The 27,201-nt window shown below is 45.4% G+C and overlaps 1 protein-coding gene across 6 annotated transcripts in view; it reads right to left on the bottom strand.

Moving 5' to 3' along the window:
• The window catches only part of WBP1L (WW domain binding protein 1-like), a 63,989-nt gene that overhangs the window by 15,465 nt on the left and 21,323 nt on the right, over positions 1-27,201 (bottom strand). For 2 of the 6 annotated variants that reach the window (XM_014960253.1, XM_014960271.1), the window contains one exon: positions 809-911. In XM_014960253.1, the coding sequence (XP_014815739.1) occupies positions 809-911 (103 nt within the window). Of the gene's footprint in view, positions 1-808; positions 912-3,038; positions 3,314-4,140; positions 4,231-12,388; positions 12,599-27,201 lie in introns of those variants that run through there. The other 4 variants (XM_014960264.1, XM_014960282.1, XM_014960291.1 and 1 more) reach the window with 4 other exon arrangements.

The following is a 27,201-nucleotide window of genomic DNA, read 5'->3' as shown; positions in this document are numbered from 1 at the left end:
TGATGTTCCGCACAGCCCACATTATTCAGCCACTGTTAGCCCACAAGATTTGCCCCAAGACCCAAGGATCACTGCTTCAAACACAATGTGCCCCGAAAAGAACAAACATCCTGCGCCCCTCTCCTTGAAAGGATAGCTTAAAAAAAGATAAATCAGATTTAAATTGTCATTCTTGCAAAGAACTAAAACAATAAATTGAAGATACTGAATTAATTCAGTACTGAATTAATTAATTGGGTGGCAGAGCACTGGAAGAGGCTGCCCAGAGAGGTGGTGGAATCTCAGTCTCTGGAGACATTCAAAATCTGCCTGGGCACGTTTCTGTGCAACCTGCTCTGGGTGGCCCTGCTCTGGCAGGGGGTTGGACTAGACGATCTTCAGAGGTCCCTTCCAACCCCATATCATTCTGTGATTCTGTAATTCTCTGTTTGAGTGTGTCAAACTGTAGTGTTGTGTGTAGTGGCATTTCTCCCTCAAGTGTGGTTTCCTCACTCACATACAATGTTATTCCGAGTCCCTTCAGTATTGCCCAAATCAGTGAGAAGACTCAACAACAAGTCTCCAGTGATGAACACGGCAAGATGACCCATTCCTCCTCAAAAAAGCAGGCGATGCCCGTTGTAACAACCCTATTTCCCTTGCTGTATCAGGTCAACTGATAACTCCAGGTTTGTGCTGGAGTAAAACGCAATGGCAACGCGTAACAAGGGCTGAAGACAAAACCCCAGGGGACACAAGCCAGACCTGTACTATGGTATGAGAGCCATGCAGAGTAGGAAGGGAAGCCATACAAAACGGAAGGACTTACACCAGAGTTCATAGTAGTAGTTGCAACACTGGGATTGTCCACAACAGTGGCCCGTTTCACATATGTAACTTTGATTGTTGACACCCATGCAGGTTTCCTTGTCCTAAAATTAAACAGACACACTTTTAAGATGCTTTTGTCAGTATCTTCTGTCAATGTAAGCTTTTAACTCAATGATCTGCAAGCATTTGAAAAGTCACAAGTTATGGTCTTGGGAAACTCTAAAATACAGACAGAGGTTAAAATACAGCTAAGGTTCACCAAAAAATACAAAGGACTTTTCAGAAGAAAACCCCGTATTTCCAAATTAATGAATTACATTGCTTTAGCATCTAGTCAGCGCTGCTTTTTCATCAGTCCTTTCCTTTTCCATTAAAAGTTGTCAAGTTTTGGGAGCCAGGCATTCTCTTAAAGAAAAGATGTAATTTGTTCCACATTTTACACACTATCGCTACATTACTGGGGCTGACTGCCAAGTGGAGGAAACGTATTAATAAAAAGAACATTATAATTTGAGACAAAACTGTTTGGACTCATTTAGATGTAAACGATAATTACAATACATTCCTGCGAGATTCCAATCTAAAAATGATTCCTTCATAATTAGCCACGTGCTTTACAGAAGATCAGCATTCCTGTAAAACTTCTTCCTGGAATAGCGAGGTAGACCAGGAGGAGAGCCAAATCAGCTGTACTCTATCACCCAGCAGCTCCTCAGGACACTTCAGATGGAAAAGGACTACGGTGTGAGGTCTCAGCCCCCCACGGTTTGCATCGCTTCACCAAAGTCCACGTTTTCCTGCCAGTCTGAAAAGACGGGTGGGAAAAAGTACAAAACACAGAAAACCAGAATAATTTTCCGGGCTGTGGTTTGTACATCCTCTACTAGGCTTTGGGGCAACGTGGAAGTTAGAATACACTACACAGTTTCTTAAGAAACAAACAGATCTCAACAAAAAACATTCATGTTGCAAACAAACCTGTAACAACATGTAAAATTTTCACGTTCTTTCACTTAAAATTTATGACAAGGCAAAGAAAACGTGCGGAGGTTTATACAGAAAGTCATGTTGAAAGAACTCATTTTATAAGTACCATCTTTAAAAAAAAGACCCCAAAACCAAACTAAAAACAAACAAACAAACAAAACCCCAACCAAAGAAGCCCAACAAAACCCAACGAGGCTGGAAGAGCAGCAAAGCCAAGCAGCAGGCTACAGGAACCTACACTGGTGGTTCCCAACACTTGCTGAATTGCACCGTTCCTCTATTTTATGTGAGCACACCACGGCCAAACTTCTCACAAACCTCTATGTGGAAAATAAAGTCCATTTCAAATTATGGACCACCTCACTGAACAAGTGATGTAAGGCAGCAGTTTCAACGCAGAAGTCTTGCACTAAATTATTCAGAAGACTGTGTCTATTTGGGGATCTGGAGGAACACCAGCACTCCCCCACCACACAGCACCCCAGTACCTCTCTGACACTGGGTCTGTGTGTTCCTCACCCCAACACCCACGTTACAGAGCAATGTAGCTTCTAAAAGCAGAAGAACCTCCTACAACCTAAAGTTCAACAGAAAAGATACCATGCTGCATGTTTTTTCTAAGTAGTCAAGGAATCAAGGAATTGTCAGAGTTGGAAGGGACCTCTAGAGACCCTCCAGTCCAACCCCCCGGCCAAAGCAGGGCTGCCCAGAGCACATCACTCAGGAGCATCCAGGCGGGGCTTGAAGATCTCCAGAGAAGGGGACTCCACACCCTCCCTGGGCAGCCTCTGCCAGGGCTCTGCCCCCCTCACCCCAAACAAGTTCTTCCTCCCATTGGAGTGGAACTTCCCATGGTCCAGCTTGTGCCCGTTGCCCCTCGTCCTGTCCCCGGGAACCACTGGAAAGAGTCCGGCTCCATCCTCCTTCAACCCCCCCTTTAGAGACTTATCAACATTAATAAGGTCTCCCCTCAGCTTTCTCTTCTCCCAGCTCTCTCAGCCTTTCCTCCTCAGGGAGATGCTCCAATCCCTCCATCATCTTTGTTGCCCTACGCTGGAGTCACACCAACTTTTGGAAGGGTTTGGATCATGTAAGGGCACAGCTCAGCAAACACGACAGCGTACGAGATACCACTTCCCCTTCTTCCACAGGTATCATCATTTCCACAAAAGGCTCTAGAAAAGCACCAAGGGGTCATCTCCTTAAAATCCATCTGCAGAAGCAACAAGGTGGAGCGGTACCTGCCGCCTCTTTCCAGGAAGAGAAGAACATTTTGGTGGACAGACCAGTCACACTGCTTGACTGCAGGAAGCTAAAGCAAACATGGTCTGTTCTTCTCTTGAGATGCTGCACGCCACCAGTAGAACCAATGTTTTCCTGTAAGGGAAGGAAGCATTTTCCATCTCTAATTGCAGTGTCTAATAGCAACTTTTAGGAGACACTGTTGAGCTAGCACAGCATTTTCTGCTTCAGGCATGCTATTCCTTCCAAAAATTGTAATTTTAAGTCAGCAAAACAACTAGAAACAGGACACATCTATTCTCTTATCTGTTCTTACTAGTACACTTTCCCTCGTTATTGTTGGCCTTGCAGAGTTAATGCAGTGGATGAAGAGCACAGATTTTGGCTCTCAGATCAACAGAATTGAGAAATTAAGATCCCATTGCAAAACGGTAATCCTGTTGACAATGCACAAGCCAGAAAGTGACCAGCTGAGGTCTGCGGTTGTGACACATGAAGATCAATGTGACCTGTTGAACCAGCGAATGAATCACATGGAGCTGATGAAAGGACAGAGTCCCACAGTGCCATTTTAGGAACACCTCTGCACCATAACACTGATTCGTCCTTGACCACCTGTGTTTACCCTCAAAATTTGTTCCATTCAGTGTTTTCTGCTCCAAAGAATAGCAATAAGGAACACATCGGTGTCTTTTGGCAGCAGCAATCTGTAACAGCTTGAACATCACTATTTTTTCCACTTAAGAACTTCCAGCAGTCCTGTTTTCAGAGACTTTCATCACATCATCCTTTTATTGAACTTCCTGACTCCCTCTTGCCAACCTTTGAAACAACCTTTCCACAATCCCATATTCTTATGTGCAGGGTGGCTTCTTGTCAGCCCAGCTGGCGAACAGGTCTCTGAGGGCAGGGGTGGACATGCTGAAGAGAAGATCCTCAGGAGCTAGGTTGGTATTCTGCAGGTTGTTCCTGCCTGCTTTTGGAGATCAAGTCTTGAGCAACATCCTGCTTTCCCATCTAAAGTAGAAGTCACTTTCTGGAGCTTCTTTACACACTGACCAAGAGAAATCATCTTCCTTGCTAACGCGTAAGCGCTTGTACCTTTGCGTAGTCTCGCGGTTAGCTTTCAGCTCCCACAGTTCACAAAGTCCAGGGTTTCAAAGTCCTTGCAGCTCTGGTCACCACTCATGCTCCTCCAAGTCCACGCAGCTTCTCTTGGAGCCTTTCTGCAGCCCTCTGCCAGCCCGGCCACCGATGGGTTTCTGGGAACATGGAGCCGTCAGACCCAGTGCCACGTGGCAGACCCAGAACTGTCACTCTTGTTTCCAAACAGTTTCACAGAATCAAGGAATAATTTAGTTTGGAAAAGATCCCAGCAGGTCACATGGCCCGACCCCTGCTCGGAGCACAGCTCCCTCCAACCCACGGTTACTCAACTCGGCCCAGGGAAAGAGATAAAACGTAAAGGCAACAAATCTTTGGAAAAAGTCTACGAGGCAAAGATTCCAGCACAAGGAGAGCACTGTTCTGGGACATGTTGCAGGTGTCTCCTTTGGAGTGAGCCTTTCATTCTCCTTTCCTCTCCCTGCTTAAGTCAAGACTCATTTCTGTGAAAAGCTGAGCCATTCTACAGCTTCTTGCACTGCCATCGGAACAGGCCATGACAGAGACCATGACATTTTTTGTTAGGAATCTTCTGCCTCCCACCAAGCACTTTGATCAGGCTTCAATTTCTAATTAAATCCCAGCCTGCACTTTTCATACCATCAGCGCTGGATTATTTCTACTTCCTTCTCCCATTCATTCTGTGATATGCTGCTGAACTGCAACTACTTGAGATGTATCAACCAACACAGTTATCTACAGCCTAAATGTCTCCTGGAAACAGCTACACAAGTGCTTGGCCTATGAAAGCACGCTCTTTCCCCTTTCACACCAGCAGGCATGGACGAGACACAGGACTGAAAGTGCAGTTTTATAGGTAAGAAAACTATATATAGGGGAAAAAATAATCTTCTTGGAGCACTCACTGCCTTTGTTTCTAGTTTCCATTTCAAGTAGTGCTTGTAATGATAATTTTTAATCATTCATAGAATGGTCAGAGTTGGAAGGGACCTTAAAGATCATCCAGTTCCACCCCCCTGCCCTGGGCAGGGACACCTCCCACCAGACCAGGGTGCTCCAAGCCCCATCCAGCCTGGCCTTGAACCCCTCCAGGGATGGGGCAGCCACAGCTTCTCTGGGCAACCTCTTCCAGGGTCTCACCACCCTCACAGCAAAGAATTTCTTTCTGGTATCTCATCTAAATCTCCCCTCTTTCAATTTAAAACCATTACCTGTCATCCTGTGGCTCCCCTCCCTGACCAAGAGTCCCTCCCCATCTCTCCTGGAGCCCCTTCAGGTACTGGAAGGCCGTTATAAGGTCTCCCCGGAGCCTTCTCTTCTCCAGGCTGAACACCCCCAGCTCTCTCAGCCTGTCTTCACAGCAGAGGGGCTCCCTCTGATCAACTTCGTGGCCCTCCGCTGGACCCGTTCCAACAGGTCCATGTCCTTTCTATGTAGAGGACTCCAAAGCTGGACACAGCACTCCAGGTGGGGTCTCACCAGAGCAGAGCAGAGGAGTGGAATCACCTCCCACGACCTGCTGGCCACACTTTTTTTGATGCAGCCCAGGATGCAGTTGGCCTTTCTTAGTAGCATGGAGTTTTTAATCAAATTATGTTCTATGAACTACTACACCACACGGGGCGCCAATTAAATCTGTCGTTTGTTTAGTGGCCAACCACCACACTACTACAATGAGGTTTTGTTGGGTTTTTTTAGGTAGTCTTATGAAAACAAGGAAGGGGAAGGGTTTTTTTCTGAAAGTGCTTGCTTTCCCAAAAGCCAGTAGCTTCAGGCTTCTCTGCTGAAGGACAGTCCTTGCCTTCTTATTGTCCAGGCAAGCACACCCCTCCCCACCAAACCTTTGTTCACTAACCGTAGATGCCTCCAGACAGGATTACTAAGCAGCATCTACATGGATCCGATGGATCTCTCTCAAAGAGCCATTGAACTCCATTAGAGCAGAATATTCCTGTTTTGCAAGTAAGAAGCCTGAACATGCCATCCGTTATCTCCCACCTGCAAAGCTAAAGGACTGGCTTTGTCCTGTAAAGCAGCACCTACTCCAGGCTGCATGTGCATCATCATCTCCTTGGCATCATCCTATGAGCTGATGAAGATCTGAGAAGCTGGACTCTCCTGATCCCTGACGCACACTCCGGAGCCCAGAGCTCTCAGGAGAAGGCTCTGCAGTCCTGGAGTCCGTGTTCTCTCTCTATCCACCCCAACAGAGGCCAGAATTTGTTAATTCTGGTGCAGGCTCTTTCTCATTAAACCACTGGAGTTGGGAAGACCTCATCTTGGTGCATTTGGAGAGTCTCTTCATATTTTAGATGTGGCATTTTGGGTTAGTTTTCACTTGTCAGAAACTTTATAAGGCAATTTTGTTTGAATAAAAATAAGACAGCTTTTTTTTTTTTGCTTATTTTCTTGTTGATATTTGGCATTTATGATAAACCCACAACTATGCTGACAACTCTGCCAGTAGCACACTTTTGCTGTCAAGTGCTTTTACAAATAATCCTTAAAATATCCAGTAGTGGTAGGTATAAGAGAACTCAAGGCAGTACCATATGTTGTCACATCTGAAGCTACAGCAAACATTAACGTCAGTGCCAGGGAAAAAAGCCAATTATTTTCTCCACCTTCCAGTTTAGTATTGGATCTTTGCTGGAGGTCTACGTGACAAATTAAAGGTCAAAATGTGGGGCATGAGCAAGACAGGGGGCTTTCAGGGAGGTCTGCAGGTTGCCTGAACTGCCCCTCACTGCAAGAAAAGATGGAATCAGACCTCCTTATCCTACTTTTGTGAAGTTTTTCAGTACTAAATGCTTGGGTTTAATGCTCATAAATCTGTTAGGATTTATTGTGTCTGAAGCCAATGTAGGAAATGGAGGTGAACCAGAACTGTTGTGACAATGGCGTGTCATTACAATTAAAGGATCAAGACACTTCACACTTTTTTTACTCTCAAAAGTCAGCAGTGAACCTGGGAACACTGTTGCTGTGTCAAAAAGGCGAAAGATGAAGATGAGCAAATTCCAGACCAGCGTGGCTATTTTCCAAGCTGAAAATTAATACGTGCAACTGCAGCAACAAACACCCCAGCCCACGCTCAGAAGTGCATAGTTGGCAGTGAACCACCTACAAAAGATGACTCCTCAGCTGGCATTAACCAGGTAACCAAAACCAGCAGTGGCTGATATCGCAGAGATCTAATAACCATTTTAGCTTTTTGCTGTCTCCTCTTTCCACAGAAGTCCAGCCTCTATTACCCTAAATATGAGCACCTTGCATTTATATGGCCTCTACGTGTCATTCAGCCTGACAGTGCCTTCATCCTAACCTTGGTAACACCCAGGCCCCCTGGAAAACACTTTGAAACGTGTCTTGCCTTTACTGGCAGCAGGTTATATGCCATTCCTCTCTTCCAGCAAAGCCAGCTTTTTTAGACCTACTCTAATTTCCTATTCTCTCCAAACTTCAGCACAGCATTTGTCAAGGCACAACACAGCAAATTACTATTTGAACTGGAAGAGATAGGGATTAATAACAGAATGACAGGGGTGAGTAAGGAACCAAATAATAGAGTACAAACAGTGGGACACAGTGAAAAGCGGGTCCAGAGAAGGGCAACGGAGCTGGGGAGGGGTCTGGAGAAGAAGTCTGGTGAGGAGAGGCTGAGGGAGCTGGGGGGGTTCAGCCTGGAGAAAAGGAGGCTGAGGGGAGACCTTCTGGCTCTCTCCAACTCCCTGAAAGGAGGGTGTAGCCAGGGGGGGTCGGTCTCTGCTCCCAAGTCACAGGCCATGGGACAAGAGGAAACGGCCTCAAGTTGCACCAGGGGAGGTTCAGATTGGAGATGAGGAACTATTTTTCCATGGAAAGGGTTCTTAATCCTTGGAATGGGCTGCCCAGGGAAGGGGTTGAGGCCCCATCCCTGGAGGGATTTCAAAGCCGGGTTGCCATAGTGCTTAGAGCCATGGGGGAGTGATGGTTTTTATCAGAGTTGGGTTGATGGTTGGACTGGATGATCTGAAAGGTCCCTTCCAACCCAGACAATTCTGTGATTCTATGAAAGGCCCAGCAGCAGGCTGAGGGGAGACACCAAGCTGGCATCCACTGGAGGGCAAGATGCTACTGGTTTTACCAGGACTTGGGCTCAACCTGTGACCTCTCCAGATCTCTTGGTTTCACAGCTCTCATAGGGGAGATGCTTGGTAATAAGCATCTATTTAATAAGAATAATAAAAGAATCCTGACCTTGTTATTTCACTAATCTCACTACTTGCAGGCAGCAGTCCCTTGCTTTCAGTACCCAGCTGCACCCATAACAACAAACCAGGGTGGATTTAAGCAAGTGTAAGGTCCCTGTCTGGTTTCTCACAAGCAAGTGACACAATCTTCAGAAAAATGTATTAAAACATGTAATTTGGGTAATTTGCAATCAGTATTTGAATGATACAGATTCTTTAAGCACCCAGAGTAACAGAATGGAGGTGACTGTCAGTATCTTAAATATGTCAGAAACAACCAACGGGGAAAAAAACTTATTTGATACCCACTATTTATGAGTTACCACTTGGCTTTTACTTAAACTCACGTGTCAGACTAACACTAGTGTTGGTTAGCCAAACCCATCAGCAATAGCTCATGAGAATGCAACCACAAAGCTACTGAAGATGTCAAGCATCTCTGTCAGATAAGAGACTCAAATGGTAGTAGGTTAAAAATGCTACTGAAAACATCTGGCTGGAACACCAAATCTTGACATAGGGTTTACTCCAGTTCCTGGCTCGCCAGCTGCCCCCCAGCTCCTAAACCAAAATTCATCCTAAATAAAAAAAATCACTAGATGCTTTCAGAGAAGAACAGCAATTGGGATGGCAGTAAGGACTACAGGGGAACCCTGAATCACCGGGGCAGTTCAGGACTGATGCCACCCCAAAGCCTCCGGTCCCTCTCCCACCTTCACAAACACTACACTTGTTAGTCCTTTGGAATGTAAAAGCAAAAATCCACCATCTAAGCCAGCCCCATGCCGTTGCTGGATTCAATTTAACAAAAGCACGTAAAATTGGTAAAGATGAAACCAGCTTTGATTGCTGCAAGTTACTGGAACCCTGGGTGCCAGCCCCTGCCAGCACGACAGGGGATAAATTCCTGTAAGCCTGCCTTACGACAGACAACTGAGGCCAGGAAATAAATCAAATCTGGTCATTTCTCCATAAAACACCCACCACAAATCCTGTTTTGCTGAATGTGGAAAAAGAAAAAAACGTGGTAAGTACAAACATCCAAATACTTAAAGTATAATAAGTGGGGGAGCAATGATGCCTCTGAGCTGTCCCAGGCACAATGAAGATCTCCAAAATGGGAATTCTAATCCACAACACTTATTGCTTCACTAATGCCAGCATCAGGAGAATTATATTTAAATCACCATGATTAATCAGCCACAGCAGACCCATCTTCACCGCCAGCGGACGCAGAACCTCTGAGGTTTTATTAACCTTTATCTGAGGAACAAATTGGTTTTGTTACATCCATTTATCTTGGAGAAATACTCCAACGATCTTTAAAGGAACACTGTCTTTTCACAGACCGTGGACACTTTGATATATTTCAGTAGGAGCCGGTTTCATTTTTGTTTATCGCAAGTTTCGCTTTCAGACTCCAAGAAGTGCACATTGGTGTTTTAAGCCCACGTGAAAGTGTTTACACCCTTCACGCCTCGCTAGAAGCTTCCCAGCTGCAGCCCCAGCCTTTTCCTATTAGAGACAGGCTCTTCTAGGAAATCACAGCTTTGGGGAGGCTCTCTTGCATTTTGTTGTTTTAAACCACCAAACAGACGACAGCACCGAAAACCTCCAGTAGCTGAAGTTAAAACTGAAAAGGTTAGGAATTCAATATTTTAAACTTTTTTTTTTTTTTTAATCTTTTACATTTATGCAGTGAACTAGAAGAACGCCTCCAAGCTTCCACCTGCGACCCCTAAGAGGAAATGCCCACTTGAAATGGAAAGCTGAGATCCTCTACAACCACGTTTCCTGGGACGGGAGCTTTAAACACCCACGTTGCGCTGATGTCAGACGGAGCTGACCTAGCTTTTTAGGCATTTAAACATCATCCCCGCTGCAACGACAGGAAAAAAAACCAAAACCAACAAAAAACCACCCACCCAAACGAAACACCCTATTTTTACCACGTGTTCAGCAGCGCTGGGTCCCAAAGAAGAAGTGAAGGCAGATGCAGGGGAAGCGGTTGTGCCGTGTAGCAGCGACCACGGGGCACGTGTCCCGGGGGGCCCAGGCTCCCACCGCTTCGTCCTCGTCACCCAGCTCAGGGGAGGGCACCCCAGGATCAAGACCCCTCATGTTGAGTGGGAACAATGACAACAACAAAAGGACATCCCAGCCAACCAAGCGCTCACAGCCCGAGCGCAAATGCCAGAGACAACAGAGGCGGATGCATGACGAGATATTCCTGGATTCCTCCCGCAGTTTTAATTAAATAGCACTGTTCACTAACAACCTTCTCCCCTCTCCCCCCCCCCAGCTCTTTTAGAAGCAAGAAACTGAATTTTTGAATACTATCTGCATCCAGGACAAAAATCACAAATATTTAGATTTCTTAAGTCAAAAAGCTATTAAATTAAAAATGATTAAGAAAAGTTCAAGCAGCTCCACAAGCAGCTCTTTCCCATTATATCCCTCATCGGTGGGTAAAAATAGTCAAGAGCTTTGCTCTTCTGTTCTTGAGGCAACACCTTTTTTCTGCTTCCTGTAAATGCCTCTGTATCAGCGCCAAAGTTACAAGCAGAGAAAAAAGTACCATCCAGCCCACTGAGATAACCAGCTGTTCGCAGCTCGAGCAAACGAAGCCAAATGACATCTAACCTCCTTTTCCCCCTTATGCAGCACCTCAATTCTCCCAAACGCACCTCTCAAACAAAAAGATGCAGTTAGAAATAGGAAACTTTAGAGGGAAACACACTTGGGAGACTCGAGCAATCTCAACGCTGAAGCCAGCTACGTCTCACGGCAAGTTGAGAGTTACCTGAAGCCACAGCCTTCGAGCCCAAATTTCCCTCCTTGGTTCAGTTCCCAGGTTTTTCGGGAAAGTCTCTTTGCTCTGAGTGCTAACAAGTGAACTATTATTATAGCTATTGCGTTCAGTTACAGAAGGTCATTGTGCTAGAGGTAGTTTCTTATGTAAAACTGTTTTCAGTTCAGCAGAGTTGGGAGGGAGGGGAAAGGGGGGGGGAGCTGCATTTCACCAAAAACTGAACTGATAAGGAAAAAGAGAGCAGTGTTTACTCAGCAGTGTGCTTGCTGCAAGTCTTTTTGCCTTCCTTTCTCAAACAACTGAAAGTAGGTAGTTTAAAACACGCTGCGGTCCGATCTTGACTTTTTAATTCTAAATTAGAAACGGCAAGCGGCACTGATATCATGCAATATCTATTTATTGAGGATTACGGATCCCAGCAGTGCTGGAAAGAGTTTACAGTTCGATTCCCCTCCAGACGTGCCTCCCAGACCAAAAAAAGGGTTTGCTCTCCCTGAGCCCAAGAACACATAGTTGGCACCTCCTCCAGCGGGGAGCAGCTGGGCAGTTGCTACCGTTTCTCATTCCGCTCAACATTACCAGCTATTAAATTAGCCCAAGTTTCTTGTTCAAGTTCAAACTCTCCCAGAACAATTAAAAAGGCACCAGGCTGGGGACCACAGCACGTTGCCATTTTCCATTTGGTGACCTTTGTCAGAGTTGAGAGATATATATATAATATATAAAAGTTTTTCTTTTTTTTTTGAAGAAACCCACAGTTTAACACTCAAAATACTGCCCGCACAAGAAGTTTGGCAAGTTTTTAAGCGATATAAACACAATTCCATATTAAGGACTGCGGTAAGTACCCTAAAACCCAACCAAACAACACAGGAGCAGGACACAAAGAGCCAGAGCCCCCCTGCCGCAAAGCCTATGCTCAACACGGGAGTTCCTCTCCCCAGCTTTGCAGTTTTGCTCCTTCCTTGCTTAATAAAAAGCCTCTCTCACGCTACCGTGCTCCCCCATCAAAGGCTACGGGGTGGGGAACCGCTGCTGCTACGGCTCCGTTTTGGGAAAGGCAGAAATCGTTTCCTTGCAGGGGAAAGGAGGGAGGGGGGGGGAATAAAAATAATAATAAAAGCAGTCGGTGACGTCCTCCACCTGAGCAAGCAGCTCCCACCGCACCCCAGCTGGTTACCTGTCTGAGACCCAGGAGGAAAGGCATTCTGCAGGCTCATCCTCCGCACCAGCGCATGGGAAGGCAGGAATTTTAAAGCCCCAGAGTGACCATTTCCTCATCTGCCGTGGGCAGCCCCCGCTCCTCCGATCCTATTTAAAAACCAGGGCTTCCTCGGCTGGGAACGCAAAGTAAACAGGGTCCTGGGACACTGCACGCATTGCGCTTGGCTCCCCCTTCTCCTCCTCCTCCTCCTCCTCCTCCTCCTCCTCCCACTCCCCGTGACATATCTCAGACGCAGCCCAGCCGGGGTGTTTGCAAGAGGGAAATGACATCAGGTCGGGCAGTTCTGAAAAAAAAAAAAAAAAAAAAAACAAAAAACCAAAAAAAAAAAAAAAAAAAGAAGCAAGCCCTGAACCTTAAGAGAGAGCTGCTGGGTAAGCCCAGGGAGCTCGGTGCTGTTGGGACCCTGGCAGGGGGCTGCCGAGGAGCAGAAGGGCTCTCCTCCCTGCCAGCTGGGTGCTGCAAGTGGAGGGGAGTCTATTAAAAACACTGGCAAGAGCCCACAGCTCCTCAGTGATGATTAAATCTCCCAAAGTAAAAATAGATGTTTTATCTATTTTTTTTTTGAGGGGAAAGCAAAGTTTGATGCTTCTTGCTCAACAGGGCTGGAGCCCTAAGAGCAACCACCATGGTTACCTCCACATCGGGTAAAGCCTTCACAGACCCAAAACACTCCCAATGCCTTTTTCTGCCTGCCACCACAGCTCCATTTTTTCTGAGCAACTCTTAGGGCACTGTTCAACTCTCAGTCCCTCCAGATAACAGCCCTGCCATTAAAGAAACAGCAACAACTCCCCTGATCTCATTAGGATCACAACCGGGGCCTCTCCGACATTGGACAGGTGATGGGAAGACATTTTAATCCCCTTCTCCCCAAGGAAAACGTGATTAGACCCGACGGAAGGTTTCGACTCATGCTCATTTCACACTTTGATGCCAAGGGGCAATTAAGCCTTATAAACAAATTTATCATCTGGTGCCCAGGATGGCATGTCTTGTTTGTCCTCTCCCAAGCAAGGAGTACAGCAAGTTCCACAGCGGTGTAGGAGATGACACTGCAGAAGGTAATCTAAATTTAACTCCCTTTTCTACCTCCACTTTGAAAGTTCAGCAACTTCTTTTTTTCATGCTTCTCTTTAATCAGCAGCTGTCCTCGTCTGTCGGGGGGGGGACGGGGGGGACTAGGACACCACGGCCACTACCACGTGCCCCAGCAGCAGCTTCACGGATATCTGAGAGAGGGGCAACTCCCCTTGCTTTTGGCCTCTTTGGCTTTTAGAGCTCAACACATTAAAATATTTGACGAGGGAAGGAATATAATTTTTTTTTTTTCCATAGAGAGTCCACTGAATCCCTTTTTTAGCAGCAGTTTTAACAATAATTTCAGGACTTCAGAAGAGAGAGAGAGAGAAACCACATATAATTCTTACAAATGCTAATTTGCAACAGCAGAAAAAAAAGATTGAAAAAAAGCAAAAAAAATAGGAAAGAAAAAAGGAAAGAAAAAAGCCAACCCAGAACAGAATGCCCGCGGATAGTTTGCAGCAGTGTCAGAAAAAGACACCCATTTTCCACATGCCAAAAGCCCTCAGTGACCACTGCTGCTGCCTCCTCCCAGCCCAGCCCAGCCCGGGGTTGTTTCCCATAGGAGAACCCCACCGTGGGTGTCCTCTACACAATTAGGCTGGGAGACTATATGCAAGCTTTACTTCTTTCTACACCAACCGAAAGGCACCATATGAACTTGCTGTTTAAGGTTAAGCACATCTCTGTTTTTCCTAAGAGCAAACAGGCACAGAAGTAATTTCCTGGAGGATACAAAACATGAGTGTTAACTAGCATCAGCCAGGCAACGGGATTTTCCAGCTTTTGTGCTCTTGGATCAAGCAAACTCTCACCCTTTGCTTTCCCAATTCTACGGACAAACACCAGCGATATAAAAGGGCAGCTCTCTGTTTTAGTAATCTGTTCTGTGGCCTCACGCTGTCCTTTGAAATACCCCATTTTGGCTGTTGCTCTCCAGAGCCCTGGACCAGGCACATCCCAGGGCTGAGCCAATGCAGCAATTTCTAAATCCTGACTGTCAGAAGGAATCTAACTTTAACCACCCGCCTCTCCCCCAGCACGTACTCAAAAGGCGAAGCGTCATTCCAGATCTCAGACAAGTTGTGAAGGACTATCAAAGGCAGTAACTTAAGCGGAAAAGCAAAAGCATCCTGATTTATGTGTGAATTTAGCAATCCTGGAAAGACTGACACCATAAAAAAAAAGGTGGTTTGCAAGCACACGTTACCACGTTCAACTGCACCAGCATCAACTGCTGTGTGACAGCGGCCAGTGACACACTCCACAAACTCCACTTTAGGTCACTATGGGAAAAGCCCTGGACAAGGGCAAAAAAAAACCCAAAACCAGCTGGATGAGTTAACTCATACCCTAATCTTAGAGACTTTTCAAAACACTTCGGTTCTCCTAATCTTTGCAATCACTTTGGATATTCTAACTGCTATCCTTTTACCTTCTCCTTTTTAAGTTCGTAAGCACTTGCCCCATTGCTTTGTCTTGCAGTAATGAGTTTCATGGACAGCGGTTGTGAACAAATAGTTCCTTTCACCAGGAGTGAATTCACCACCTTCTAATCTGACTTTCATATTATTAGCAGGTGGGAACAGAAGTCCCCATCCATCTTCTCACCCATTCATTACTCTGTACCTGTTAGCTATCTTCTTATAAAAGATATCAATCTTCCCCATCCTCTTAACGTAAAAATCTTTTCCCAAAGCCTTCAGCTGCTCAGTTGCCCATTTCCAAAACCTTTCTAATTTTCTATTGCTCTCTGCTTGGGGCAACCAGAGCTGAAATAATCATTATTTTAATGAAAGCAGGAGCAGCTCTAAGGCAGGCTCAGCATGGGTTTCATTTCCCTCATACAAACCTGGAGTTTAACATCTGCAAAGTCCACCGACCTATGACACAAAAATGTGTCTATCTGAGATATAGTGAAAAGAACAAACACAAGTTTTTACAGTTTCTCTGTAGATGAATCTCTTGAGGGCTCTGAAAAGTCAGGGCTAATGTCAGGACAGATTATGGAATCTACATTATTTTGAAAAATTGCTTCTTTAGGCAGCCACCAACCATCCTTTTTTGGAACGTCGATGTGGATCACACCACAAGGTAATAGTGAGCAAGTTTCTTTTGAAAAAGAGGGAATAAAGGCCTCTAGGCTTTATCAGTCTGTAGTACTGCTCTCCTGAACATGCCATCCACCCCAAACTCGACGTCAAGCAAAGGATGCTGCTTGACACCTTCTCAAGCCCAACACACACTGTGCCTCGTGACCTCAGATACGAGCCCAGAACTGAAGCAGATGATGGAAGGTGTTTGGGCCACTTTAGAGTAGCTTTCCATACTTGATGGGAGATGCTTGCAAGCAGATTTAGTAACCCAGCAAGATACAATATCCATTTTGATACCCTCTGAGGAGACAGCTTGACCTTTAGATGATCCAGTTACAACACCGCAATTGGAACAAAAATTGAAGTTGTGCACCTCCAATCTGTCAGGCTCGAAGCACAAGACTACTCCAGTTGCTCCATGATTACAGTCCTAGGCAGGGAGAGGTTTTCAACAGTAAACTTGGGTGGTGTGCAATATCCCCTCAATTACACTTTAATACCATGGTTCTGCAGCTATATATATACACAGGTTTACCATAAAGTTGGAACAATGTTATCTAATGACTTTTCTATTTGTGCACTCTGTTATTTTCATGTTGGTAACCGGAGCATCCCTGGAGCATCAGCTATCCATTTCCATCAGTCAGCCCACAGCCTTGGGTGCTACAACTGCGACTACACAGGTCTGTCAGGCACTCAGAACAACGTGTGAAAGAAACAACCTGAGTGAGGGTGACTTTATCCTTCCCCATCCTGGAGATGGCTCTGGGAATAAAGAAAAAAAGGGAAAGAAACATACAGAAAGGCATAAAAGCGCATCTCTGTTTAGAATAAGATGACATCCAGGAACAACCAGGCTCTATCTGCCTTGACAGCCAATGTTCTAAAGGGGTTTGTTGGCTAGCAAAACCCCCGTGAGATGCTGGGAGCTCACCAGTGCTGGAACAGCAACGCAGTGCTAGATCTGTCTGGAAACCACTTCTGGCTGGCCACCCGCCCGCACAACGTGCCCGCTTGCTGTCGATTCCTGAAGAGTGAAGGGCCACTTCCCCACCCCAACAGCACCATCCCAAGAACACGATGACTTTCCAATACGAGGAGCAGGTGCCCCCGGGTTCATGTAACCTATAGCATTGGCGCAGCCGACGAAGAACGTCAGCAACAAATTCCAGAGGACAAACAGGAACAGGTCAGTCTGATAATTTCCCGGTACCTACAGGACCTAGAGTTATCTACTCTGTTGCTTAGGGGAGACATGATCCAAAAAAGCCCTTCAGACCCACGGTGTCTAGTACTACTGTATGATTTGGGAGTGGGGTAAAGCGGGTCCCCAGATTTGCGTGCAGCTCAACTACAAACCAAGGACACCGAAGTCACTTGCGTTTAACGTTTGTCAGGCCAAAGTGACTTAATCATTGTTTAGAGAGAACAGAGAGTAACTGGAGGAAAAGACACCCTACATGTTGGAACTGGCTGGTTGAGCCAGCGCTGCAGCCAGCCTGCTGGATCAATCAATTTTAATGTGCCACGAAGCACAAGGGCTTGCAGTGGTTAGAATCTGTCCTTCGGCAGGTCCCTCTTCCCTGCAGCCTGTCACCGCTGCGCTCAGCTCAGTGGTTTAGAAGTGTAAGAAACTTTTGCAGCTTACTAAGTCAAGATAAGCAAATAGGGACGGAGCGTTTCAGCCTCACTGCTGTCACCTGTCTTTGTCTCCAAGTAACTGGTTAACCAAGGAGGAAGAGACTGCACACTTTGAGATGTGCTCAGTGTTGCAGAGAGCCTCAATGACAACAGCTCATGCTGGTTCCAATCGAGTCTTCATTCTGAGTGGATCCTGAACAGCAATTGCTGGCCAAGTGGACCACTGCAAATACGTGCCACGTCCTCCACCTGAAAGCCGTGCACGAGTTCAAAAGGAAGGGGCACTGCACAGGAAGCCACTACCCACTCTGTCACCTGGTATTTCAGCAGGAGCCTTGTCCTCCTCTTCACTTTCCATATGTGGGTGAAGAAATAGCAAGAGTATTTTCATTTGCAGTTTTGTACAGCAAGAAATCCCTCCTCTGAAGCTGATTTCTGTATCGTGAGCAGGGCACTCAAGCAAGGGCATGAAACAGACAAGGGCTGGATGTGAAGGAGATACCCAGGAGGAGTCCTCTCCAACACCCACCTGACAGAGGAGACAAAAGAGGTCACATCCAGGCTGTTCCAGACACTCCTACCCACTCTGCTGTTCAGCTGATGGGAGAGTAGTGGCAATAAAAAGTCCAGGCTCCTTCTCTGAGACCAAAATAGTTTTTGCTAAGTGTAGCTTGAAATTTCCAGCCCTCAGTGACATTGTTTCCCATTGCTTGTTCCCCAAGGAGGAGAAAATGATTAGCCACAGGTCCAGCGGGCTTCTCTTCACAGCAGCAGAGCTGTGGCCAAGCCAATGTAATTGTAATGCCAAAGGCCATTTGCATCATCTATTTTGTATGACCACCATTTCAGTCCCCAGGCCTGCCACTCAAGCCCAGAGGTCTTAAAAAGCTTTAAAGTCCTTTGCCACCGAGGCAGAGGGGGACTAAAGAGTTGAAATTGCCCTATACGAGGTGACACCACTTCAGGGGAGACAGAGTCGATTCTGTCCCGTCAGCATTCCCAGGTTTTGGGCACCAATGTCAGGCTTCAGTTTTAGGCTGGAGTGGGCAATGGAGTCACTGGAAAGCCTCCTTGGCTTTCTCTGAGCCTGCTGGGAGAGGAGGAGGAGGAGGAGGAGGAGGAGGAGGAGGAGGAGGAGGAGGAGGAGGAGGAGGAGGAGGAGGAGGAGGAGGAGGAGGAGGAGGAGGAGGAGGAGGAGGAGGAGGAGGAGGAGGAGGAGGAGGAGGAGGAGGAGGAGGAGGAGGAGGAGGAGGAGGAGGAGGAGGAGGAGGAGGAGGAGGAGGAGGAGGAGGAGGAGGAGGAGGAGGAGGAGGAGGAGGAGGAGGAGGAGGAGGAGGAGGAGGAGGAGGAGGGAGGGGGGCAGATCAGCTGTTAAACATTTGACAAGACTGTCTCCAGGAGGGCTAGTGTGTCCGGGGTGGTGTAGGGACACTACCCTGGCTCTTTGCTTTTTTGGCACTAGAGCTCTACGTTTTCCTTATGCCTGTGTATGCAAACAGGACCTTTGGTAACAGCTCAAGAGGAGATGACCTGCAGCAGACAGGGAAGAAGGCAGAGCCTGCCGACAGTAACAGGATCCCCCAAACGTGGAATGAAGACGGTAAGCGTCTGGTCTAGTTTTAGAGTCTTGCACCATGTGGGTACCAAAAATACAGCTTGTGCGTCTCCTTCGGTCACATCATCACAGGAGACAGCATTGTCCAAAAGCTGCTCACCAGCACAACCTTGATGGAGATCTTCGATGCCCTACTCTTGTTTTCTCTCCAAATGACAGCAACTCACTATTTTTAGTGCTCATCTCATGTCTGCTTGGCATTTCCCTTGGGCCTTACCCTTGTTTCACAGTGTTGGTGCCAGCTCCCACGAAGCATTTTTTTGATGCCAGAGGGGCTGATGCCAAGTCTGTCTGTCTCCATGCCAAAATGGCAGCTGGCTTTATTGTTGAGACAGGATTTGCCAAAGCTAACAGCACTCCTGCTGGGGTGACTAGCAATGATTTTAAGGTTTTCTTCTTCCTTACTCTTCTATTGCCTCTAGACTTCATGGGATAACGCTGCTCCAAATGACCCTCTGGGTTCCTAGCAAGGGATTTTTCACCAGGGTCTAAGGCAATTATACAGCAGACCATCTTAACTTAAGATTCTTCAAAGGGAAGGATACTTATATATGTGGAGTGATTATCTGGGATGCAGTGCTGGCACTGCTGGGTTCAACTATGAAACAAGCTCCCCTGCAGATCAAGTAGGAGGTGATCTTTCACGGCCTGCAAGTGCATTTTTAGAACCCACCACAAAAGCAGAGAACCCACTGAAGATAAGGGCTGTTACGTGGCATTTCATCACCAAGATATACCTAAGAAAGAAGTCTGGAGCAGGAGAAGAGGATCAGGGATCAGCCAAATTGCATCACCGTGAGCAAGACGACAATACCCAAGAAAGGTCATGGCCCTTTGCCCCTTTTGTACTCTCACAAGTGCCATTCCATGAAACGCTACCGTTCAGATAAAATCCAGGTCTCACACACAAGGCACGGGCATCTTTACTGTGGGAAACACTCACAGAGATGTCAATAAATAGCACATCTGGTCAGTAATTAGACACGGACAGAAGTATGCAATTTTGAATGATGGTATCCTTGAAAATTAGCAGGTATTTTGATGTTAACCTCTGCTACTTTTCTTACAAACCTAAAAACCACACCTTCATCAGGAGCAGTGGCATCAAATGGGCCTCCAGTTGCCCAAAGATGTTCAGCTCTTTCTTCAGGAAGGGTGCAGCTAGTTAACCCAACAAGAGGTACACAAATCAGTTAAAATGGCTCTCTCATCATGGGAGACTTTGCTGGTGGATCTGTTATGCATACAGCCTGGTCAGATCTTTCTGAAATTCACTGGTCTTTTCTGAGCCTTTGTTTACATCTTGAACAAATTTAGAAAAGCCCCCAAAATCCCAGTAGTCTTGTTTTCCTCAGCTCATTTTATAAGAAAGAGGTTCTTTTATTGAGTTCCGAGAATTAAGTTTCTGTTTCCAGCACAGTACCACTCCTATATGGCCTGTACCCTTCTTGAGAGGAACAGATTTTCTGGGAAATCCTTTAGGGAAAAAAAAGAGACATCAGCAGCTGCCTCTTTCCGAGCACCCTGCTAGAAATTCTGGTTTGATAGTGTTGCACAGCAGAGCAATACTTCATAGGTTATGCTAAGGCAAACAAACATCCTCAAACTGTCACATATATATATATATATATATATGTATATCTATATACCCTCAAGCACTTTCCTAGTATTACCTCTGGACTTTACACTCCAGGCCCTGCTGTGGCTCCTACATCCCCATCGATAAGTGGGTTCTGGGTCACACAGATGACTGGGTTTGTGGTACACAAACCACAAACAACTGGTTTAACCAAGTCTTCTTCCTCTTAGAAAATACAAGCCGATCACAATGCAGTACTCCCAAAATTAAAAAGCCTGCCAATGAATCCAATGGGCTATGCAGTACCTAGAGTTTTACAGCATTTCTGTTATCTAGCAGAAAAGTAAAGCCATCTGAACTGCTCCAGGTAGGCTGAGGCTCGGCATTTGCGGTTAAAGCCTGGCACAAACACAAGAGAAACCCTTCCACATGGCACAGTCTGATTAGCAAGACAGGAAGACTACTTCTTTTCCAAAAATGAAGAGCACTGAAGATCACATACATATATTTTCATACAACCAAAGCGAAGAATTAAAGGAAACCACAAGCTTAACTATTAAGAAAGCTCAATACCACAAGCATTTAAAAGATCACAGTAGAACAGTATTAAAGACATCACTTTTAAATCGCTAGATAAAACTAGAGCTATCAGATCTTAACCTCCACAGTTAAAAACTTCTTTAAACATGCAACTTTAAGGAAAAACCACTTCAGAAAACCTCATCTTAAACACAAGCTCATCTGTTCTAACTTGAATTACTGCGTTACTTAGGATCTAAGTACTTGAAAGAAAAACAGGAACTCATCTCGATTTTGAAATTATGAGTAAACAAAAATAAGGAATAAACAAACCAGCACAGAATCACAGAATCGTTTAGGTTGGAAAAGACCTTTAAGATCATCAACTCCAACCATTAACCTTGCACTGCCAAATCCTCCCCTAAACCACATCCCTAAGCACCACATCTACACGTCTTTTAGTGTATGGTTAAATGCAGTTTTAAGCCCAGTTTACCGACGTTTGTGAAACAGCAGGAAATATCAAGGCCTTAAATTCTCTCCCCTGTTGCAGCACTGGTTCTGCTTTGGCCTACATCTTTACCAGGAAGACAAGAAAAGCTCCCCAAAAGGCTACACACTTTGTTGTTCTGCCAACCAGAGTGCTCAGAGTGCTTTTGGTGCCTTTGGGATTGCCTCAAAGAGGAGAAGCCTCAGAAATCATGATCCACATAAAGCAGAGAACTCACAGATGTAGGTTTCCAGGTATGAATAAAGTTGGTTCAATCCAAGTATACAGGAGGAAAAACTCCATGCCTCCCATTACCAGCTTCTCCATCCTGCCACACTTCCCTCCTCTGCAGCTCTTCTCAACTGTAAAATGGGGAGAGTGCCCGGAAGTTGTTTGGGATACTACAACCACTGGACTCTAAATACAACTGATTGTTATTCTTTCTATGCCTAGCAGAGCTGCCACCAGTTACCCAAATATTTCCTGTTGGGCTCAGCTCGTCTGGAGCCGTCCCTGGGACAGCCAGCAGTTACGTAAGGAACAGGCACCGGGAGGAAGCGATGTCCGAGTGTCCATGTCCAAGTGTCCATGCCCAAGCATCGTGTTTCAGCCTCAGCCATGGCATTATGCAGTTTGCCCTTTGCTAAAGCATTAAAAGCACTACTGGCACCTGGAATCACAGCCAGTTTCTAAATTTTAGTGCCATACCTGCAGGCCAGGCGGTTTTGCCGTCCCAAGGGCAGACACCTTCAACACCCCGCTGTCTCACCCCCCCACCTTTCTGCTATTTATTTGTAGGCTTTGCCCCTTAGATATACGGGCAGTGTATGCTCCCCCTGTGTACACAAGCATGCTTTGTTTCATATAGTTCAATGCCCAATAATTAAAACCTCATTTCAGCTTTATCTCGGTAAGAAATACTGATCGCCGTAACGCGCCTTTATGGGTATTATCTTATCCCAACTGCTGTAATTTCCATTAGTGCTTGTTATTCCTCCAGCAGATAAAGCCAGCACTCCCCTGGCCGTAGCAGGGCTGAGGGAGGACAGGGTGACCCACGCTGCCTTACCTCTTCCACACATTTCTCTCTGCAGCAAGGTTGCAGGCAGAGAAAGAGAAGGCTAAGGGCTGGCTTTCTCCTTGCTCCAGTCTGGCTTCCAGACATGCATCTGCTCTGGATCACAGCACCAGTGGCCTCTCACTCCTGCAACCACTGTTCTCCTTAAAAATTCTCCCATAGCATAAACCAAATAGTCCCTGTGCATCCGTGTTAAAAAAAAAATATATCAAAATCAAAACAAAGCAAAACCTGATTGAGATCCTACCTTTTTAGAGGAAGGTAGTTGGTGCTAATTAAAAAACAAAACAAAACCCCAAGCTGTCAGAAGCCAGTTATTTTCTTCTTCAAAAGGTGAATGACACACGTGTCGTGTCAGCGCCCAGAAAGCTCAGAAACTCGTGGGTGCCTGTTGAATGAAGAAACTCTAAGGCAAGGAAATAATTTAAGTTTTTAGAAATACTCACTTCTGATATACTGTAGGCTCCTACAGTAGTATTTTTCCCCTGATGCAGGTAGTTTGGGGAGAAGAAATTCTGAACATCTTCTTTGGAAACCCAGACCAGCCCTCCTTTTCCTGGAAACAAGTGAGAAAACTGCCCCCTGATTTCATTGCAGAGACCCAGCCTGCAACTTGTGAAGTCATCAGACCATTGAAAGAGACATCTTCCAGGTAAAAATACATAAAGAACTTAGGGACGGACAGCAACATTTGTGAACAGGATTTAATTACGGATTTAATTACAGACTGGCCATCGGACCTGTCCTCCTTTCAGCACTTGTTCCTTAACACAGGCTTCAAACGTCAGGGCTGCTGAAAAATGAAAAATGCAAACCCAGAGGCACCAGGCTGAAAGGCTTCTCAAGAAGTCACCCTGCCAAGCTGCTCCGGGAACGATTCGCTGTACCCAAAGTCATAACAATTCTCTAACCTATTCTCAAGACGACTGCAATCACCAGTGTTCCCACCGCCGTAACCAGCAATGTGTCCCAAATGTTCTTTAAAAATTACAATATTAACATTAATTCAGGCCTTAGTGCAAGATAGGGCAGTCATTTCTTCTTCTCTACCAAAAACAAGACAACTGATCACAGTCATCTTCATAACTTAGCTCATGTGGAAAATTGTTCCATTCCTCTATAAGCTGCTTTCAGAAGACAAAAGAAGTCTGTTTCCACAGACCACAAGGACTAAATTGTAGTTTTAATGTTCTTTTCAGCATGCCACTTCCATTTTAGAATGTGGGATACCAAACGGTGCACATCACTTACTAATATGCAGTATTACAAAATACCTGTAGAGGACACATCTACATCATTAAAGGTCTGGGTTAGGCTTTTTTTGCAACAACTGCACTCAAATTCTGATACATCCCAAATCCCAGACTCCCTCCATTTGACTTTCTCCACGCAATAAGTCACAGATCCCTACTCAGCATCCCATAACCAACGTGTTCCCTTACTTGAATCAAGTAAATTAATTCTTTTCCCCTCATGAGGTTGTTCCTGATAAATCCACACGGCTTGTTCTCTGTTACCTTAGAAATGCTTATAATTTCTTTAGGGATTTATTCTGATCCTTTACTAGAGACTGAAACTACAGACTTCATTATTTTCTAACTTTTTCTTCCTTATTCCTTTAATTTGACCCCTTTACCTTCCTTTTAATGCATGTAGAGTTACAACCAGGAGTTTGTGCATTTTCTGTTTTTCCCTCAAGAACCGAAAGAACAACAAACCCTTTCACTGTATATATCAGTTACTGAGTTACTGTTTACTCACTTTCTTCATTAAATTTTAGATCAATACTCCTTTTTTTTTTCTTTTTTTTTTTTTTTACAGCTAACACTGAATTTGCAGAACCTTTTTTAAGCTTGTGTGTGTTCCTTGCTAGCTGCAATACAATTCTTACACCAAAGGTGAACTACACAAACATTAAAATATTTACTCTCCCTTCAGTTCTAGATGACTGATATTAGCAGCTGTCTTTAATATCAGCAACAAATAATGAAGATGATAATAAATTTCAGGATCCATTTAAAATACAGGTCTGGCATGATAAATGAAAATGTTAAGACTGCTTAAAACATACCCCATTTCAGAAAGAATTCACCATAAACTGACAACATGACTTTACCCTTTAAAGCATCAGCAGACAGCAGACTATTTATTGAAGTCTGAGTCCATGCTGAGCTGAAGTCACTGTGAGGAAAAATACGTGACAGTCAAAAATGTCCCCAAATTTTGGGGAAATTCAAAGCAATGTCGCAACCAAAAATGCTAAAGTAATCTTTTGGAAATGTAGAAACACATTAGTGAAATGGAACTTGTATCTGCCAAAGTGAGCCACAGAACCAGGGGTATTCAGTGTGTGCGCCAAGAGAGACCCTTACGGATGCTTGAAGGATTCAATTTAGAAATCAGATCAGTAACAGAGGTGAATGAAGTAGCTTTGCTATCGATCAAGCACTCTGGACAAGTTAGTCCAGATGCAGTTAGTGTATGGTTGAGCTGTGTAGCAAGAGAAAAGTCTTTGAGCTATTATTACACCTTATAGTCGTGCAGCTCCGGACAGCTGAGCCTCTGCACTTCTCCTTTCAAGGCAGGATGGAGGAAGCGCAACCCCGCTGCTTCCTCATCAGTGTAAAGTACTGTCCTCAAATTGTCTGCAACCAGCTTTCCAACCAGCCTGAGGGACAGCCAGAACTCCAAAAACTCAGCAAACATATGAAAAATGCTGTTTCCTAAACTTTCCAGGAGCAGAGGGATGCACCAGTGGCTCCTACAGTCTGTAAACTGTAACTCAGAGCAGCTCTCGCCAGCTCCTCACTCAGGTCCTGCACCTTTTGCCTCTCATCTAGAAGAGCTGGAAGAAATTTGGATGCACACAGATGCCAAGGATGTCCCTTGTGAATTGCATCTCCCTCAGGTATGAGAAATGCCACTTAAGTCAGGGATTTGACAGAGAACCCAGAGCCATACTGCCAGGTCTATAAATCTCAAAATTTTGCCAAGTAACAGTGGAATGTGATACAAGATTCATTTCTGGTGGTCTAGAGGTTTTGTTTTATTCCAGAGTGTTGCCCTAGGTCGGTTGACCACACAAGCAAGGAGCACAGGCTGTGGATCTGCTATTGCAGATGCCAAACATTCAGTAGAGGCAGCAAATGCTGATGGCAGAAACAAAAACAAGACCATTTTCACAAGTACAACACAGTCCCCCCACAGAGCCAGTTTTACAGGGATTGTGCCTAGGACAGAACAGTCACTTTTGCACAGTAGACATCGTTTTATTCTTGGCAAAAAGATTACATGGTGGGTAAGATCTGTCAGAGACACTCTGGTACCTTCAAGAAGGGTCAAGAACTTCCCTCCCATAAGAAACACAAATGAAAGGACTCCTCTCTCTATTCAATAGCACAGATTCAGACATTCTGTCAAGATTTGAACACTTACTTCTACCATGTCTTTTCCCAACACAGCCCTGGACTCAAAAGCATTCTTGAATATGAAGGTTCGTATAACCATACCAAATTGAAGTCAGAAAGATTTTTCCAATCACAATCAACATCTCAGCCAGCCAGCAAAAATAGGAAAATCTGCCAACTAAAAGAAAGAGCGTTACCCAGTATATTCCCCCCGCATATAAACACTCGGAGCTGCATCAAAATTTGTTTTTTAATAATTTCTTCATGAGATAGTTGATCTCCAGTGATCTAGGAAGTTGTGGATAAACCTCAAGAACTGAGAATGTTTGTGGTGCGTATTCTCATTTCTCCCCAGGGAATCTGGATCTTCAGAGGAATATCAACATGAACTATGTAAAATATTTTGTGGACTGTTTATAACCTAATGACTCCAAATGTAACCTTAAATGCCATTCTGCAAAGAGTTAGTCATGTTCAGCAATTTGAGCAGAAGGAGAACGCTAGAGCCTCTCAAGCAGACCTCTTCTATCACTCTTCCTTTAGCTTTCTTCAAGCAATTTTACTTAATACTTATACTGATATAGAATACTTATACTGATACGCACACATATACACAAAACACTGCTCAGAATCAGGAACAGCGTGGTGACTAGGACTCAGGAGGTGATGGTCCCCCTGTACTGGGCACTGGGGAGGCCCCACCTCGAGGGCTGGGGCCAGTTTTGGGCCCCTCACCACAAAAAAAAGACATTGAGGGGCTGGAGTGGGTCCAGAGAAGGGCAACGGAGCTGGGGAGGGGTCTGGAGAAGAAGTCTGATGAGGAGAGGCTGAGGGAGCTGGGGGGGTTCAGCCTGGAGAAAAGGAGGCTGAGGGGAGACCTTCTGGCTCTCTCCAACTCCCTGAAAGGAGGGTGTAGCCAGGGGGGGTCGGTCTCTGCTCCCAAGTCACAGGCCATGGGACAAGAGGAAACGGCCTCCAGTTGCACCAGGGGAGGTTCAGATTGGAGATTGGGAACAATTTTTCCATGGAAAGGGTTCTTAAGCCTTGGAATGGGCTGCCCAGGGAAAGGGTTGAGGCCCCATCCCTGGAGGGATTTCAAAGCCGGGTTGCCATAGTGCTTAGAGCCATGGGTTAGTGATGGTTTTTATCAGAGTGAGGTTGATGGTTGGACTGGATGGTCTGAAAGGTCCCTTCCAACCTAGACAACTCTATGATTCTATGAATCAAGCTAACATAAAAGTCATGGTTGCATTATTAACTAGT

The sequence above is a fragment of the Calidris pugnax genome, unplaced genomic scaffold, assembly GCF_001431845.1.
Source record: "Calidris pugnax isolate Ruff unplaced genomic scaffold, ASM143184v1 scaffold4, whole genome shotgun sequence".
Classification (NCBI taxonomy): Eukaryota; Metazoa; Chordata; class Aves; order Charadriiformes; family Scolopacidae; genus Calidris; species Calidris pugnax.
Note: the sequence above shows the minus strand (reverse complement) of the source record. Positions and strands in the feature narration are given on the sequence as shown.